At 32.2% G+C, this 18,977-nt stretch overlaps 1 protein-coding gene across 1 annotated transcript in view; it reads left to right on the top strand.

Annotated features, from left to right (window-relative positions):
- LOC138703700 (uncharacterized) overlaps window positions 1-18,445 on the top strand; it is a gene marked incomplete at its 5' end in the record, with an annotated part of 222,235 nt that extends 203,790 nt beyond the window's left edge. Inside the window, 2 exon segments of the mRNA XM_069831801.1 lie at window positions 1,117-1,405; window positions 15,244-18,445. Of these exon segments, the coding sequence (XP_069687902.1) occupies window positions 1,117-1,405; window positions 15,244-15,491 (537 nt within the window).
- Window positions 18,446-18,977: the final 532 nt, after the last annotated feature.

The raw sequence follows: 18,977 nt of genomic DNA, 5'->3' as shown, positions 1-18,977 counted from the left end.
AAAATGGAAAAAAATGAAGGCAAAAAAGGGGAAACCTTGAAGAGATAATAGAGAGAACATTTGTGGAGAATATAGACGGAAAATTGAGGCGAAAATGGAGGATAAATTAGTGGGAAAAGTAGAGGAGAAGTAGAAGAGAAATGAGAGGAAAAGTAATGAAGAGAATAGGGGAAGTACAGAGGAGATAATAGAGAAAAATCGAGAAAAAATAGAAAACAAAATAGAAGAAAAAGGGAAGAAAATCGAAGGAAAGGTAAGGAGAAAACAGTGGGAAAGTAGCGCAGAAAATAGAGAGGAAAATGAGCATAAAGTAGAGGAAAAGAAACGAAAAATAAAGGGTAAATGAGAAGGAAAATAGAGAAGATAATATAGAGGAAATTAGAAGGGAAGTAGAGAAGAAAATAAAGGAGATATTAGAGATGAAAATGGACGAGGAATTAGAGGGAAAATAGACGGACAATAAGGGAGAAAGTAGAGAGAAAAACTGGAATAGAAAACTTTAGGAGAAAATAGAGAAGAAAGTCCAGAAGAAAATAGAACAGCAAACAGTAAAAAAATAGAGAAGGAAATACAGAAGAATGTAGAGGATAGAAGAGAAAGAAATAGAGAAGTGTAGGAAAATATAGAAGAGAAAAAAAGAAAGCAGGGAAGAAAACGAAAAAATAGAGGGCAAATGGAGGGAAAGTAGAGGAAACAGAATATTAAATTTGTCGAATTTTGGAGTTTAACGGATTTAGAATTTTTCAAAATGCATTTTTTTTAATTTTCAATTTTTTGAATTCGGAATTTTTAATTTATTTCAACAACATTTTATTTTTATATAATTCATTTTGTTTAAATTTTATTTCTTTTGATTAATTTAAATTAATTTTATTGTCTTTTAATTCGTTTAATTTTAGCAATTTTATTTATATTTAATTTCTGTATTTTATTTTAATTTGATGTACTTTAATTTAATTTATCTTAATTGAATTAATTTTAATTGTTTTTCATGTAATGTAATTTATGTCGCTACTTCCCCCTTCCTCAATATCCGTACTAGCCTATTTACAGTAATTTTCTACAGATAAGAAAATTGAGAAAATTACTTACATCTTGTCGAACTTGTGTTTCTAGGTAAGTCACATGTATGGATTCGGAAGTGGTCGCAGTCACAGGACGAGTGGTGTGAACGCAGGAGGAACCTCGCCGCTAAGTGACCCCAACACATTGGACCAAGTTATCCAGGCGCTTTTGGATTTCCAGTCACAGCAAAGCTCAGCACCTCAGCAAACAACTTTAAGTCGGTTCCGTCAGTTGTCTCGGTCCCTTCGCCATGGTTCCACACGTTCAGCTGGCCAACGAAGCGCACACAGTTCTTTCCGCAGACCCCAGCATAATGTCCATGTCCCACACGATGCTCCAGGTAAATACAGGTGAAAATTGAGGGAAAATAGGGCAGGGAATAGAGAAAAAATTAGAAGAAAAGTAGGGAGAAATCAAAATTTGGAAAAATATTTTGGAATTTTTAAAATTTCTGAAAATGTTTGAAAATTATTGAAAATTTTTAAACGTTTTGAAAGTATTTGAAAATTTTTAAATTTTTTTCAATTTAGAAAATGTTTTGAAGTTTTTTGAACTTCGAACATTTTTTTGAAAATTCAGAAATTTTTGAGAATTTTGAAAAATGTCAATTTTGAAGAATTTTGAAAAAATTTTGAAATTTGAAGAATTTTTAATATTTTTTTAAATAGTTGAAATTTAGACATTTTTTTAATCTTGAAAATTTTCTAAATTCTTGAAAATTGTGAACAAATTTTGAATTTCAAAAAATTTTGAAAAGTTTTTTAATTGGTTGAAATTTAAATTTTTTTAAATTTTGAAATATTTTGGAACTTTTTGAAATTGAAAATTTTTCAAATTATTCATTGGAAATTTTGAAATTTTCGAAATTTTTAATTTTGAAAATGTCAGAAAATATTTGAAAATTTTGAAAGTTTTAAAATTGTTTTGAATTTTGAAAGATATTTGAAAATTTTTGAAAATCTTGAATTTTTTTAAATTTTGATTTCTTTAATTTTTTGAACTTTGAAAATTTCAAAATTCTTTTAATTTTTTTTCAATTTCGAAAATTTTTAATTTTTTTTAAATTCTTGAACATTTTGATTTTTTTGTAAATTTTCGAAAAGTTTGGAATTTTTAAATATTTTTAAATTTTGAAATTTCTTTGAATTTTAAAGATCTTCGAAATTTTGAAATTTTTGAAATTAAAATTTTTTAAAATTTTGAATTTTTTTTTTGGATTTTGAAGATTTTTTAGACCTGAAAGATTTTTTTAAATTGTCAAATTTTTTTACTTTGAAAATTATGAACATTTTTTCAATTAATTTTTTTTTTTTAATTTTGAATGATTGAAAATTTAGAAATTCTTGAGAATTTGGAAAAATTTCTGAATTGTGATAATTTTTTTAAAACAGTTGAAATATTTTTGAATTTTAGAAAATTTTCGTAAAATTTTTAAAATATTGAAGATTTTAGGAAATTTTTTAATTTACTTGAATTTAGAAAATTTTGAATTTTTTAAATTTTGAAAATATTTGAAGAAATTTAAATTTTTTAATTTAAAAAAATTTCAAAATTTTGTCAATTTTTTCAATTTTGAAAATTTAGGAAAATTTTTGAATTAAAGGAAAAATAGAAGGAAAGTATAGGAGAAAATTGAGGATCAACTGGAGGAAAAATATAATAGAAAATATAGGAGAAAAATAGAGGTGAAATATAGGAAATGTGGAGGCAAATAGAGCAGAAAATATAGGAGACGAGAAAATAGACGACAAATTAGAGGAGAAATATTAGACAATCGAGAAAGAAAAGAAAATAGAGCAAAAGTAGAGGAGAAAATAAAGGGAAAATTGAGGTGAAAATGGAGAAGAAAAATGCAGAAAAATCAAGAAGGAGATAGAGAAAATGGAGGAAAAATAGAGAAATTATAGGAAACATAAAGAAATTAGAGGGAAAGTAGGGGAGAAAATATAGGGAAAATGGAGGAAGAAATAGAGAAGAAACTGCAGGACGAAATAGAGGAAATACAGAGAAGAACATAGAGGAAAATACAGAAGAAGACAGAGAGAAAATAGATGAGACATAGAGATAATAGAAGAAAAAAGGGATATAGAGGAAAAAATTAGAGAGGAAAATACAGCAGAAAATAGAGGAGATAATAGACTGAAACAGAGATTGGAAGAGGTAAAATATAGCAGAAATTTCAGTGAAGATACAGGTGGAAATTGATGGGAAAGGTGGGAAAATTGAGGGGAAAATAGAGAAAAATGTAAAGGAAAAATAAAGAAGAAAGAGTGAGAAATTTGATAAGTCAAGGGAGGAAAATTAGAATGAAAATTAAAGGGAAAATAGAGAAGAAATTAATTGGGAAAATAGAAAAAAATGAAGGTAAATAAAAGAGGAAGGCTTGAAGAGATAATAGAGAGAACATTTGTGGAGAATATAGACGGAAAATTGAGGCGAAAATGGAGGATAAATTAGAGGGAAAAGTAGAGGAGAAGTAGAAGAGAAATGAAAGGAAAAATAATGAATAAAATAGAGGAAGTATAGAGGAGATAATAGAGAAAAATCGAGAAAAAAATAGAAAACAAAATAGAAGAAAAAGGGAAGAAAATCGAAGGGAAGGTAAGGAGAAAACAGTGGGAAAGTAGCGCAGAAAATAGAGAGGAAAATGAGTATAAAGTAGAGGAAAAGAAAGGAAAAATAGAGGTTGCTGTCTAAGTCTTAACCCATTAATTTTGCTTCAGAATTGAGTGGTTAAATGGAATAAGAGCCCACCCAGCTTCCAGAAAATTTTTTACTCTATAAATTATTAAATTATCTTTATAAATATACCAATCTTTATAAATACCGGTATACCAGGTGTTTCAGACCACCCGTATCAGGCTTTTTTCTCGAAAACTATATGATATGGGTTGTACATAAAATAATTTTGATAACATAAGTCTATCAATTGGTGGTAGTACCATTTCCCGTAACAAACCGGAAGTAGGGGTACTTGTGGTCAATTTCGAAATTTAAAATGAGAACATGAGTCATAGAAGGTACCATTGGAATGTACTCTTAAGAAGAAACAACTTTTATTGAAACTTTTTTTTTTTTAACTTTTACTGTTTATTCACAAAGCAAGAAAAATGGCATCTCTCTTTCTTCTGATAAAGACCAAGTACTTCAAAACATTCAAAAGAAATCTAATGATTTACAAATGTTCCGAAACATTCCCAGACACATACAAACTTTCTTGGCAAGAGCCAGGACAGGCCATATTATCACTCAGAAGTATCTTCACCGCTTTACTCTTGTTGACTCTAGTAGTTGTTGCTGGTGCAACAATAACGAAGAAGATTTGGAGCATATCCTCTTAAACTGCCCTGCCACAAACATCCATAGAAGTAATCTAAAATCTGCAATCCCTGTAACCTTGGACAATTCTCTCCAATATTTACTGAATACACCTTATCTTTTGAATGTGTCTGCTGAAATATACAACCAGCATCGTGCTTTTTACCCATCATTTGTAAGAAGAGGAAATTCATAGTGAAACATAGTGGAACACGTGTTGTCAGCAAATAGCTGGATACACTACGAAGATAGATAGATAATGTGAACTTATTTTCATAAAAACAGGGAAAATCTTGTAACATGTTCGTACAATTATTAAACTAGACAGAATGACACAAAAACATAAAAAGAACCCAGGTGTAAAACTACTAGAGAAAGTAGATATAGTGCAAAATTTAAGCTCAAGACATTACAACAAAATCATACAAAAATTCTCTCATCTTGATAGTTCTATACATCTTGATTACACAACTTTTAACACTGTATCACTTCGGAATATGTATGATAAGAACTTTCTTGTGTTAAATATTAACGTACCTTGTTAACATGTTTCGACCTATTTTCGGTCATCTTCGGAACTGGTTGTTGTTGGTCTTGGCGCCTCTTGTTTCCTGTGTGGGTGCGTTCGTAGCGTAGAGTCAAAGAGTGTATGTGTTTTGAAATTGAGTTTTGATAGTTCTATTAATATTATTAATTATTTTAAAAGAAAAATCAAATTCATCTTTCGGAACAATCCTACAGAAATTTGTATACACGTGCGTAAACATCTTTGAAATTTGAATTCACATACTCATGATAATAATGGTTTAAATTGTGTGGGGTGATGCTAACACCCTGTGCTCCTCTTGAAAATAGTGACAGTGACTAAATTGACCATATTTGTGTAACAAATAATAACAACTGGTAACTGTTCGCACAGAAGAAAGAAAGCGATCCGGAAAGAAAGATAAAAAGTAAATTATGATTAGAAGTGAATAAACATTCGAATATTACATGTGAACCAATATTGAAATGTTACCATTACTGTACATTAATTATAACATTGTGATAGGTGTTATGTATTTCATATAGTTGTATAAATAAAAAAGAGAGAGAGCGATATTTCAATTGTTTGCTAAAACCCAGTCAGCAACACCCTGTGTGACTCTTATATATATAATTCATTTCCAAGAAATAGTCTCCCCAGGCATCCTGGGTTGCCAAAAACACAGAATAACACACATATAAGAATAATGATTACAGTAAAATAGATGAGTCAAATTGAAATGTGAACTAGGAGCTTAAATTTAAGAAATAATAAATTTGTACATATATTGTAACAATCACACACTAACGAACAGAAAGAGGTGGGGTTCCGTATAAATGATTTTTCGGAATCGCCACAGATCCTTTAATGCTAGAAGTAATTATTTTTGGAATGATGTCATGGATTCCATATGTTTTGATAGTGTTTACAGTTGATCGTGGGATGGTGCCTCTCGCTCCGATCATGAAACCATGTACTTCCCAGGTGCCTTCCATCTGATATTTTTCTCGAAAATACGGAATAGTAGGCTCATAAATTTGTTGTTTCTCTTTGTTGACCTCAGATGGTTGGGTCTGGCTCATCTCAAATCTAACAGTTGGGTCCAAAGTTAGCCACGACTGCTTAAGGATTAAGTCTTAAATAGTAGGGTACAACATTTCTTTTCACATTACACTTCTCATTGTAGTGTATCTCCGGCCATTCAGAAGTTACTATTACTTTATCTTTTTAAATTTGAACATCTAACTTTATCCCAAAGAGAAGTACCTTCTTACATTATCTCAGTGGAAAGGCTCTCTCTCCAGAGTTTCTGACTATAACTGGTGTATTCCTGAAAACAGTTTTGGCTTAATATGGCGCCATTCCAAAAGTGACATGGGCAAATACAGGTGTGGACAAATTATTAGCAAAATTGAAGATATTTATTATATATTTTTACAAAATATGATTCTTCAATTTAGACTACAGTTGACATTTTTGTGTATTTCCAAATTATTAGCAAAATTGAAGATTTGTATTGTACATTTTTCAAAATTTAACTCCTCAATTTGGACTACATTTGATATTTTTGCATATTTAAAAATTATTAGCAAAACTGAAGGTTTTTATTATATATTTTTACAAAATTCGATTCTTCAATTTGGACTACAGTTGACATTTTGGATATTTCCAAAATTATTAGCAAAACTGAAGATTTTTGTTTTATATTTTTACAAAATTTGACTCTTCGATGCAGTTGACATTTTTGCTAATTTACAGATTATTATTAGCAAAACTGAAGATTTTTATTATATATTTTTACAAAACTTGACTCTTCAATTTAAACTACAGTTGACATTTTTGCATATTTCTGTCTACTGTAATGATGGAAATATCCAAAATTGTCAACTGTAGTCTAAATTGAAAAGTCAAATTTTGTAAACAGAATTATCATAAAAATCGTCAATTTTGTTAATAATTTGTCCATGTCTGTAGCAACCTGCTTAACGACGATTCAGCACATCAGCTTTCAGCAATAAAACATTGAATTACAAGATGTAATTTTTCACTTACCTTAAAACAGGAGCTGCAACTGTCAATCGCTTCTCTAATGCACACATCACACCTCTTGAAAAGATCTCTAGACGGACGCTGGATTTTGTCTCTGCCAATAGTACACATGGCACACAGTTCGTTCCATTCAATTGTTGTCATCTTCTTGTCTTATAGGATTCCAGGACAATGATAGATAGGCCAGGAAATGATCTTATCTTTCATAATACATAACAAAGTAATATGTTTTTATTGTAAATATAATTTAATCTAATTCTACTATAACCATATGATGAACCTTGGGTGTGAATGGTCAGCACCTTAACCTGTACACCATGCAGCGAGAAGATTTCTCTGGAGGTAGCTCAGTGTATCACTACCATATTCATAATTAGGGAGCGGATTTTTATGTGCTAAAAAATTTAAATATATTTATTTTTTATGTGCTAAAAAGTACGAAAATATTTGCTAAAAATAAAAAAAATATTTTTTTTTTAAAATATGACAAAAATACCTTAGTTAGCTTGAAAAAAAATGTTATTAGGTACTCACCAATCATACTTGAGTATCCGTTGCTAGTAGTTGTCCGAGAATTGCACTGAACAACAAAGGTCATCTCCAAATTCTCCATCACAAATGCATGCCGATTATCTCCGAACGACTTATACTGTGAAAACGATCTTTCCACATCACAGGACATCAGACGTGCATATTTAAAGAGAGGAATGTCACAAACACCTACGCCGTCAAATTCACCTACAGGCACATCCTCCAATACTTGAGCAACTTTACACATTTTTTATATCCACTGTTTTGCCGTGAATGCACACGTGAAGAAGCGGCAATGTGCTTGTTTCCATATAAATGTTTGGTTACCTGAGAGCTCTGATCTGCACTTACTGATTTACCACATGGTTGGCAAAATAACACTTTTCCGTCGGTAGTAAAAATGTTTTTAAATTCATCTACATATTGCTGTAGACGCGATCTTACACTCGATTTGATTTTAGGCATCTTAAGAGGCTAATATATACACGTCTTATCGTAAAAAAATGTTTCTAGCTACTGACTGACAATGTCAGAGAAAAGCTTCCTATAGCGACTCCACCACGTCTACACTACGCAGCTTATGCTTATGGTCCGATAACGGGGAATCACAACAAGATGTATTTCCTCATTTCATAGGCATGAGCGAGAGGCGAGAGATTTGTTTAAATTAAATTATGTTATACCTGAGCTCTTATCCGTTGTGTTTCACAAACAAAGCGCCGAATGAAAACATCTTCAGCAACAATAATTCCTAATTATGTGTTGAAAAATCTCTCCTTCTTGTCCATGTTAATTTATTCTCATATAACAACACTGATATGCTGCCTAGCAGTTCTCAGAACTTGAGGCGATACTACTACAAAAATGGATCACAGATACATGACACAGCCCATAGAAACACGAAGCAACCAAGAATTCTTAAAAAGATAACGTATTTCTGAGTGATATAATTGATTTAGTTTTAAAATATTTAAAAGTTCTTGTAAAAAATTATTTAAGTAAAAAAACTCCAAGATTTATGTGTTTATAATAGATTTCCTGAAAATATGTATTTACATAAATTTTTTTGTGAAAATATGTTTTTATGTGAAATAAAATTCGAGTTTTAAACTTGAAACTTGACATTCGGAATTTTTAACTTTGTTAATTGTGTTTCATCACACGCAAGAAAATATTTAATTACATAGGAATCCGCTCCTTATTCATAATATGTCATTACGGTATGCGGCAAAACAACGATCCTGAAATTATTGCTCATCTGCGTCCACGTTTCCATAGCAACAAAGTATTTATTTAATAGTTTGACATACCTATTGTACAGTGTTGTATTGATTTCTGCAATTATGGTTCTCACAACAGAGAGGAAGGTGTTTATCGTGGAACATTACTTCCGATCATATGGAATAGGATGTCACAATGGGCCAAGTTTGCTTCACATTAAAGGACAGTAGGAGAAGCGATTTAATAAGGAGACACCAAATAACAGAAAAATGTTAACTGTCGTTGAAAGTTTCATCATATGGGATCAGTCTTATGTCAACAAAAGGGGACAACAGGATGCCCAAAAACCATCACCACAAATGAGAATCGTGGACGAGTTCTCCAACAGGTGTTACAGTCCCCACAGTACAAACCTTGTAATAAAATGAAGCCGACACAATATGATATTTAACTTGTGAAACATATTGAAAAAGTTGTTTTAACAGTTCTGTAGTGCAGATGTTAAATATTGTGCATTGTCGATTTTAAACTCATTTTAAGAGCGGTATTCACCCGTTCATTAGTTTAAGTTCTGACTTTATTGTGAAACATTCGTTTAATGTTTTGTGCATTTGACAGTTCATATTTTTAATAATAATAATAAAAATAATAATAATAATAATAATAATAATAATATACAACATTTAAAATATCGATAATGTAAATGTAATAGTACATTATGCAACGAGCCTATAATGGTAGTAATTAAGACGCGAGTATATTTGTTTATGAAACGAGCACAAGCGATTTTCATAATTTTCATACGAGCGTCTTAATTACCATTATAGGCAAGTTTCATACGACTTTTTATTTCTAACTTGAAATTATTCAGAAGTATTCATGTTATGGTTATGTAAGTGAGGAGTGAACTGACCTGAATTGTGAGATGTGCGCAGACGCGAAAGTATTGATTTTTTCCGAAACACGAATGTCATTGACCTTGATATAATGTAGAGAATAACATGAAGATTAGGCTTGATATAACCTGGAAATTGATTTAGAATTGAAAAACGAGATGACAAATTGAATTTATTTGAATATTATTTACAATTAACGCTAATTATTATAGTAACAGAACATAACCTTCTGCGACAGTATTGGATTTCCAGCCTCTATGACTTTTCGCTAATTGTCTTTCGATTGCATATCCAAGAATAATCGATACTTGCGGTTTTATAATGGTACAATCAGAACAAAGGTGATTTTTCATTGGCTAAACAACTGAATTATACTGAATAGGTGTACTTTAATGAGGTGCATTAAAGGGCTACTACCAGGTGTATAATTACTACATTTCGGCATGGTCGAGCATAAACAATTTTTAATAATAAAGATTGGTGAAGATTTTACAATATATACCATCCATCCATCCATCCATCCATCATGATTTTGATAAAACTCTTGTTCATGATGCAGTTAATGTTGCAGATGAATGTGAAAATATGGAAATGGAGTTGAATTATTTAATTTCGTATATAAATAAAGAAAACTCATCATTATACCTTTTTTTTTTAAATTTCCATATACCCTGTTTAACTAAACAGCACAAAAACAAACTGCTAACGACAAAGGCAGGTAAACTTTAAAAACTACATTTAACAAATCCTGAAAAAAAAAAAAAAAAAAAAAAAGACGTCTTAATATTAAAAATTCGTAAAGCTTTAAAAACGACCATAAAATGTCATTTTTCTCAAAATGAACTTCGGTTGGGATCTCCCATTATTATTCTGGGTGCCTCAATTTATAGCAATGCTATTTTATTAGACATTATAAGGAATTTAGATAGACTGTTACACCTAATGATGACTATTGATGATGATAATTTTTTAATTGTTTATTGCTTTATCAACTGCTATGGCTATCTAGCATCTGAACGAGATGAAGGTGATAATGTCAGCAAAATGTATCCAGAGTCCAGCAGCGAAAGTACCCAGCATTTGCTCTTAATGGGTTGATGGAAAACCTCGAAAAAAAGCTTCAACCAGGTAACTTGTCCTAACCAAGATTTAAACATGGGCCCACTCATTTCACAGTCAGGGATGCTACCTGCTACTCAACAGTGGTGGGCACGATAATAATAATAATAATAATAATAATAATAATAATAATATAATAATGATAAGAAATAATAGTAATAATAATATAATCAATTGATCAACTAGTGGACTTACTCGTGTTAATTACGTAAGATTTGTGCGGCTTACAGCTGTTTCAGTGCTTCACGCACCATCCTCAGAGCCTACTAGATCACGGCGTCATCTCGAACTTCTCTGCCTGTTATGTGGGTGTGTTTGATTGTTGTAAGGTGTTGAAGAGTGGAGTCAAATAGTGTGTGTGTACTGAAATTGATCTGTGTGTTGAGAATTTGATCGGGGTGTGTTTTAGTGTGTTTGTATATTTCGTATTGTTCTAGTGTGTTGAGTTTTTGGTTCTTGGGTTGTATGTGTAGGATTTCCATGTCCGTATTTATGTTAATGTATGTATGGTTAGCATTGGTTATGTGATCGGCGTATGTAGATGTATTGTGTCCTCTGGTTATTGCTTTAATGTGTTCTCTGTAGTGTGTTTGGAATGATCTGCCTGTCTGTCCTATATAGAACTTATCGCAGCTATTACATGTGAGTTTGTATACACCTGTGTATGCTAACCATACATACAATAACATAAATACGGACATGGAAATCCTACACATACAACCCAAGAACCAAAAACTCAACACACTAGAACAATACGAAATATACAAACACACTAAAACACACCCCGACCAAATTCTCAACACACAGATCAATTTCAGTACACACACTATTTGACTCCACTCTTCAACACCTTACAACAATCAAACACACACACATAACAGGCAGAGAAGTTTGAGATGACGCCGCGATCTAGTAGGCTCTGAGGATGGTGCGTGAAGCACTGAAACAGCTGTAAGCCGCACAAATCTTACGTAATTAACACGAGTAAGTCCACTAGACAATCAATTGATTATATTCAAGTGTTAAAAGTGGTGTATGCAAGATTCAAAATGGATAATAATAATAAACAAATAAACACAATTTAGCAGTATTATACAAAGCTTATCCTTCCCAATTTCAATTCAGAGTATTCCAGAACAGACACTTTTCCAGGGTCGATGGTGTATTGTCTGCATCTTTCCAAGCTGTGTTATGTATCTGAGGGAAACATAATGGCACAAAGTTACCCCGGGCCTACACTCCAGGAAGAAAATTTAAAAAACAAACAAAAAAATACTGCAACATTTAAAAGGAACTAAATAAGCATTTAGAATTTTATAAGTAAAATTGCTTATAATGATATGAATTTGATGGATGTTCTAGGCACACTACACTGTAATTTTGAACATATTTAGACAAGAAAATTAATGATTGTTTGCTACAGTATATAATGCATATGTATATGTTGCAGTCAGATAGTCTAAACCATTCTTTCACGAAAATCCTAAGGTTCTTCATGATTTGCCCTGGATCTTCATGAAGTGACGGCCAACTTTACATGAAGTGCATAGGATCTTCGTGAAAAAAAAAAATCTCTCATCAAATACAGTATATGTGACATATATACTGCCATTTATGGTTCTTGGAATTGGGTAAGAATGCTTTACCAAAATGCGTCACAGTCGACCTAGTCTCAAGAAAGAATGCATGCGCCATGGACCAAATAATCAAAAACCAAAGTTGCTTCTAAACACTGATCAACAGTTAAATTATTTCAATTTTCTGGTTTTTTGGCTGGTTGTATAGTATTTTCATGTCAGAGTCTATGTTACTGTAGTTATGATTGGAGTTTGTAATTTGTTCTGCGTAGGTTGGTTAGGACTCTGATATGATCCTTATAACGTGTTTGAAATGATCTTCCAGTCTATCCAATGTAGACGTCATTGCAATTATTGCATGATAGTTTGGATACACTTGTTAAGTTGTATTTGTTTTTGTAGTGTGCTCTGTATTTTGTATGGAATGTTGTATTTTAGTTTCTTGAAAGATGATGCAATCTTGTGTGTTTTGTTGGTTCATTAGAGTGTATATCATGAATCGAAATATTAGAGAGAGAGAGAGAGAGCGAGAGAGAGAGAGAGTGTGTGTGTGTGTGTGTGTGTGTGTTTGATGATTGCCGAACAGTTTAGATCAATAAACTTTCAAGTGTTCGAAGAAGTACACGGACTGGCAGACAATGGCAGTACAAGAAGAATAGACATGATTGCCATCCCACCAAATAACAACAATGGTTACATCATCGATCCCACCATTAGATTTGAAAAACAAAAGAGCCAACCTGAAGATGTAAATAGGGGGGAAAAAACGACATCTATGTACGTACCGTTCCATATTTCATGGACAAATGAGGAGCATCGTTTCAAAACATATTATGTGCAACTTACAATTTTTTTACACGAACGACGAAAAATTGGATTACTCGTAAACCGGAAAAGTTTTCAAAACACTACACAAAACCATTTTTAAGTACTGGTTTCACAGTTTACAAATATGACGACTTGGAACCATCAGACTTCACAGCATGAAAGATAAATAAATAGAAAGTAACAAATTTAATTTCGTCCACTGGGGGACTTAATACGTTTTGAAACGATGCTCCTCAAATATGGTCTACAACAATTGAAGTAATAGGCCTTATGGTTGGAGCGCACGGAACTATTCCTGGTTTCTTCTTCCAAACCTGGCAACATTTCGGCCTACAGAGGAAGGCAATTGATGACATCGTTTTTGCAGTTTTGAGAGGATCCATATTTCTACTCCGAAACCATCTCTATGGTCAACAGTGATATTCAAATAATTAATTAGTACCTAATTATTTATTCAATCATTTCTTGTCATTGTTGTGTGACTTCATTAAACTTAAACATATGTATGTTATTTATACTTTCAACTGCCTAATGCACAATATGCTCTGTCTTTGTGGCAGCCTGTTAATACAGGGAGCTGTTATCGTTTAGATAAATAAATAATAAATAAAACTAAATACAAATATTTACAAACGGAATACTTAATAAATTTTACAAGAGAAAGAGTTCGTCCAAAGGGCTGGACTCGGGAAGAGTACCCAAAACACTCATTGCATTTCTGCGTTGAATTGCAATACTTAAAACGTTGACCCAAATAAGTAATGGGTTTCTTGCATATTTTTAACTACATGTAAGGTCAATTAAACATTGTTCATGGGTTAGATAAGAAACATACAATATATATATATATCACAGTTGTATGAACACTTTAAAAATGATGATAATTAAAATTGATAAAATTCAGACATGTTTCGGAGGCTGCCCTTCCATCCTCAGTGACATTACCACGACGCTGGTTCAGGTGTTCCACCGCGATGTAGCGTGGCTTAAAGGAGTCTCCTTTAAGCCACGTCGTGGTAATGTCACTGAGGATGGAAGGGCAGCCTCCGAAACATGTCCGAATTTTATCAATTTTAATTATCATCATTTTTAAAGTGTTCATACAACCGTGATATATATATATATATATATATATATATATATATATATATATATATATATATATATTGCATGTTTCTTATCTAACCCACGAACATTGTTTAATTGACCTTACATGTGTGATTTAAATATGGAAGCTAGTGAAGAAGAAAAACTGGTCAATCTTTACTACGACGTGCGTCTTCAAATAGAACTTTTAAATAAAAAAATCTGGTTCAATAAAACATGCTTAAGGGAGGCATTGAAGCCTAAATATGTCAACATTAAACCGAACTTAAATTCCCGAGGTGCTAGATATATTGACAAATATTGTACAAGAACTTGGATACAAAATGAGATCAAATCTACTTTCATACAGAAAGACGAACTTAATCTGAAATTATACAAATGTCACCTAAATATACTTAATGCTGTACATCCCATAAAATGGGAAATACTTCAAAAAGAGATCTTCCAACGCATTAGTAACAAAATTAGATTTCAATTTCTCAAATTAAAAAATAAACTTCAAAATTTACGTGCTTCTCAAAGACAAAAAAAAGTAAAACCCAACAATAACTCTTCGTCACAACATTCCTTTCATGAATCTCATGTTATCCTTGATGATAATGAAACGAACTTGTTAAAGAATAGAAAAAAAGAAAGAGTCGCCTTTTTAAAGTGTTCATACAACTGTGATATATATATTATTTCTTATTTAACTTATATTTTTTCTGCTTTTGTTATGGTGATGTCTAAAAAATTAATGGCTTTGTTGTTTTCTATTTCTTGTGTGTACTGTAGTTTTGGGTGTATTTTGTTTGCTTCTTAAGTTTTTGGTCCAGGGTAATTTATTTAAATGTAATGAAAATAAGTTCTTTTTTCTTTAATTTGTGCCACTTAGGACAAAATCAGTACATAGCAGTGAAGCATTTTGGTAAATTACCTCGTATTATATAATCACAGTAGACGTCAATAAATATAAAAGAGAGTAATCACATTGCTTTTATTTTGACTATTTTATTTCAACTTACAGGATGTTTGCAAACTGTGGCATCTGACAGCAACTCGGGACTTCCAACCATTCTGGAAAGCAACAATCTTTTGAAGAATTCTGGTATTACCAGATCACTTTCTTTCAGTGTTCCCGGAGCTCGCAATGTCTTGAACTCGCTGTCTGGTGCACAACACAGATTAGGTGTATCAGCAGGGCCATCTGGAGATCGCGGCCGCAGCAGAGAGAAGTCTGAGAGAATCAGTCTCACGATGAATCCCGAACACTAAATCTTTAGATTTTCTGCTTATACAAAAAAATTATTTTTCCTGCATAGTATAACGAGATTAGGATAATATATAATATATTTACAGGTATTTCTGCAAATTCTAGGATAGGCACATGTTCAGTTAATATACTCTGTTTAACCCTTCAGTGCTTTCACCATATGTAACACCAGTACTCGCACGGATTTCATTTGTAATTCATCTCTTTCTTCTTAATACCGTAATCAATTCTCTTGTACATATGAATATGTAATTTTATCCATGACCATAACGAAAAACATGCCTTTACTAAATACTTTTGCGTTTGTAAAGTAGGCTTTTATTCAACATTACTTTATTCCACCAGTGAGATAAAGACTTTACCTCATAGTTTGAACTTTATCTCACAGTTCATTAGTATTTTTCTAGTACCCGGGCACACACATATACTTTTCCATTCAACTATTACTCAAGAAGTTAATATATTAGTTACTAGATGTCACTGCCACTACTTATTTATTACCATTTCTTAAATATACATACACTCAATCTCTCCTTCTCTTTTCTCTATCTACTACGTCGTAATTTGGGCATTGCATCCATATCTAATATGTATTTATTTAAAATTTTGTAATAATTTACCTTTTGGGATGCAGGGAGACTTGAACTTGCGAAGTTGGATTTATAGGATTTTAAAAGTTTTAAAAAGAACACGTGTTAGCCAACTCAGCTAAACAGACACGATGACAAAGTATGTTTTAATATCCTCTTAAGCTTACAGAAGTAAAATGTGAAATTATTTTAATCACGTTAGTCCCGTGAACACTATAAATAATCCCTGAAACTTCAAAAAGACGAAAATACACGTTTAAAATTAAAAAGAAAATATATATTAAAATTATATAATTAATTATAATTTGTTATTTATCCAACGCCTTAGATACCATTCTTCACTAATCATGGCCTCCTACATCATAACCTACCTAGTACACGTATCGATTCTAAAATCCATGCCATGATATGTGATTATATGAGGACTTATTTTCAACATATTTTCTTTTATAAAACATAATTTTTCGTTATGGTCATGGATAAAATTACGTATAGTACTTGTGAGCGTGATCTTTATTGTGCTCGTGTAATTTAAGCACGAGGCGTCAGACTCGTGCTTAAATCTTTCCACTCGCGCAATAAAGATGCACTTACCTCACAAGTACCATAAATAACTATTACAATAGTAACATTACTGATTTTATTAAACTGTTTGTGATATAACTAGGGAACGGACTTCTAGGTGCTAAGAAAGAGAGAGTTAGGACTTTATAAAATCCAATTTAGGAGTTTATATAAACTTAACAATGTAATAATTTTTTTTTAGCATTTTAATTAAAAAATCAGAAATTATTCCAGAAATCCCACGTAAAACTGCAGTGGCAAAATTCAGACTGCTTACAGAACACGATTGTTTGGACAAACACTTGCACAAAATAGGAATTTACACGAATTCAAATTGTCCTCTATGCAACAAGGAAGAAGAAGTGACTGAAGATCATCTACAAACCTGTGAAGTTCTACCTGTTGGATCCACCACTGAGAAATATTGGAGAGAAAGAGCGCTAATGGCTTCGTTGCCAAAGCCCAGCATTAGATAACAACAACAACATAATTATTATTTTAGTAAATATTCCATTTTAGGTGGAATTTATCTACAAAGAACTGGTGCTGACAATGAGTGCTACTGAATTGAAGACTCAGATTCTATCAGTGAAAGTGACAAAATGCTGATTGGACAGTTTCATTTCGCATAACAGGGGTGCAATGATGCAGAAACTAATTTGTAAGCTCTCGCTTAACCTGAACAACCAACAACTTTTATGCTAGAATGGTCTTTTCCAAACGAAATTCGGTTCCAGGAAATTAAGTAAAATCTTCTTCCCTCCCCTTCTAAGAGTAATATGGAATGAACTTGCCAGACCAGAATTTATCTGTAAGAGAATTTTTTACATTTTAAAAAGCCCAGCATTAGATATGGAACTGCATTTTTAGTATGGGTATTTTTATTTTAAAAAGGTAAAGGTATCCCTGTAACATGCCATGAAGGCACTTGGGGGGCATGGAGGTAGAGGCCCAGGTTTTCCATGACCTCGGCACTAGAATGAGGTGGTGTGGTCGGCACCACACTCTGACCACCTTTTATCCCTGGGGAAGACCCGGTACTCAATTTTTTAGGAGGCTGAGTGAACCTCGGGGCCGTTCTGAAAGTTTGGAAACGAGAAAAAATCCTGTAACCACCTGGGATCGAACCCCGGACCTTCCAGTCCATAGCCAGCTGCTCTACCAACTGAGTCACTCGGCCACCCTTTTTTATTTTAAATTATGCAAAATTTTAAAAGAGCACTATTCAGATACCAACATGGTTTTTAGGTATTTATAGGAGTTTATGGTTCATTTAGGGGTTTTAGGTGCTACAGAATTTTAATAGGAAGATCCTGTGTACATGAAATGTAGAGATATCTGAATAACATACATCTAGGATGTAACAAACAAAATAGATATGGAATTAAAAATCAGTTCTCTAGATATAACAGTGTAACTCTATTTGAAATTTAATATTTAAATCAGTGATGTCAATATAATGAGTGGTATTATGATGAAAAGAATGTAATTATTATATTATTATTATTATTATTATTATTATTATTATTATTATTATTATTAATTGTCAGATGTTATTATAAACTACACTCTAGAGTTATTATCTCCTGCTTCTAAAATTTAAGTTACAACTGGCCTCAAGTAAATATCTATTTCATATGAGAAGAAGTCATTTTTCTGTGTTATCAAAAATGTCCATGTAATAATTTATATTACAGAATAAAATAACTATTGCAACAATATAAACTACTTGTAAAAATGTATTATGAATAGTTTATAGGAATAAATCAAATTACAAATAAGGAAATCAAAAATGTGTTCTTGTATTCTTAAAAACACTGGTGTTAGCACTCGCGCGGATAACATTTGTAATCCAATCTAAAGACACTTATTACTACTTACTTACTTACTGGCTTTTAAGGAACCCGGAGGTTCATTGCCGCCCTCACATAAGCCCGCCATTGGTCCCTATCCTGAGCAAGATTAATCCAGTCTCTACCATCATATCCCACCTCCCTCAAATCCATTTTAATATTATCTTCCCATCTACGTCTCGGCCTTCCCAAAGGTCTTTTTCCCTCCGGCCTTCCAACTAACACTCTATATGCATTTCTGGATTCGCCCATACGTGCTACATGTCCTGCCCATCTCAAACATCTGGAGTTTATGTTACTTATTATGTCAGGTGAAGTATACAATGCGTGCAGCTCTGCATTGTGTAACTTTCTCCATTCTCCTGTAACTTCATCCCTCTTAGCCCTAAATATTTTTCTAAGAACCTTATTCTCAAACACATGCTACATGTCCTGCCCATCTCAAACATCTGGATTTTATGTTCCTAATTATGTCAGGTGA

This window comes from Periplaneta americana, chromosome 7 (genome assembly GCF_040183065.1).
Source record: "Periplaneta americana isolate PAMFEO1 chromosome 7, P.americana_PAMFEO1_priV1, whole genome shotgun sequence".
Lineage (NCBI taxonomy): Eukaryota > Metazoa > Arthropoda > Insecta > Blattodea > Blattidae > Periplaneta > Periplaneta americana.
Note: the sequence above shows the minus strand (reverse complement) of the source record. Positions and strands in the feature narration are given on the sequence as shown.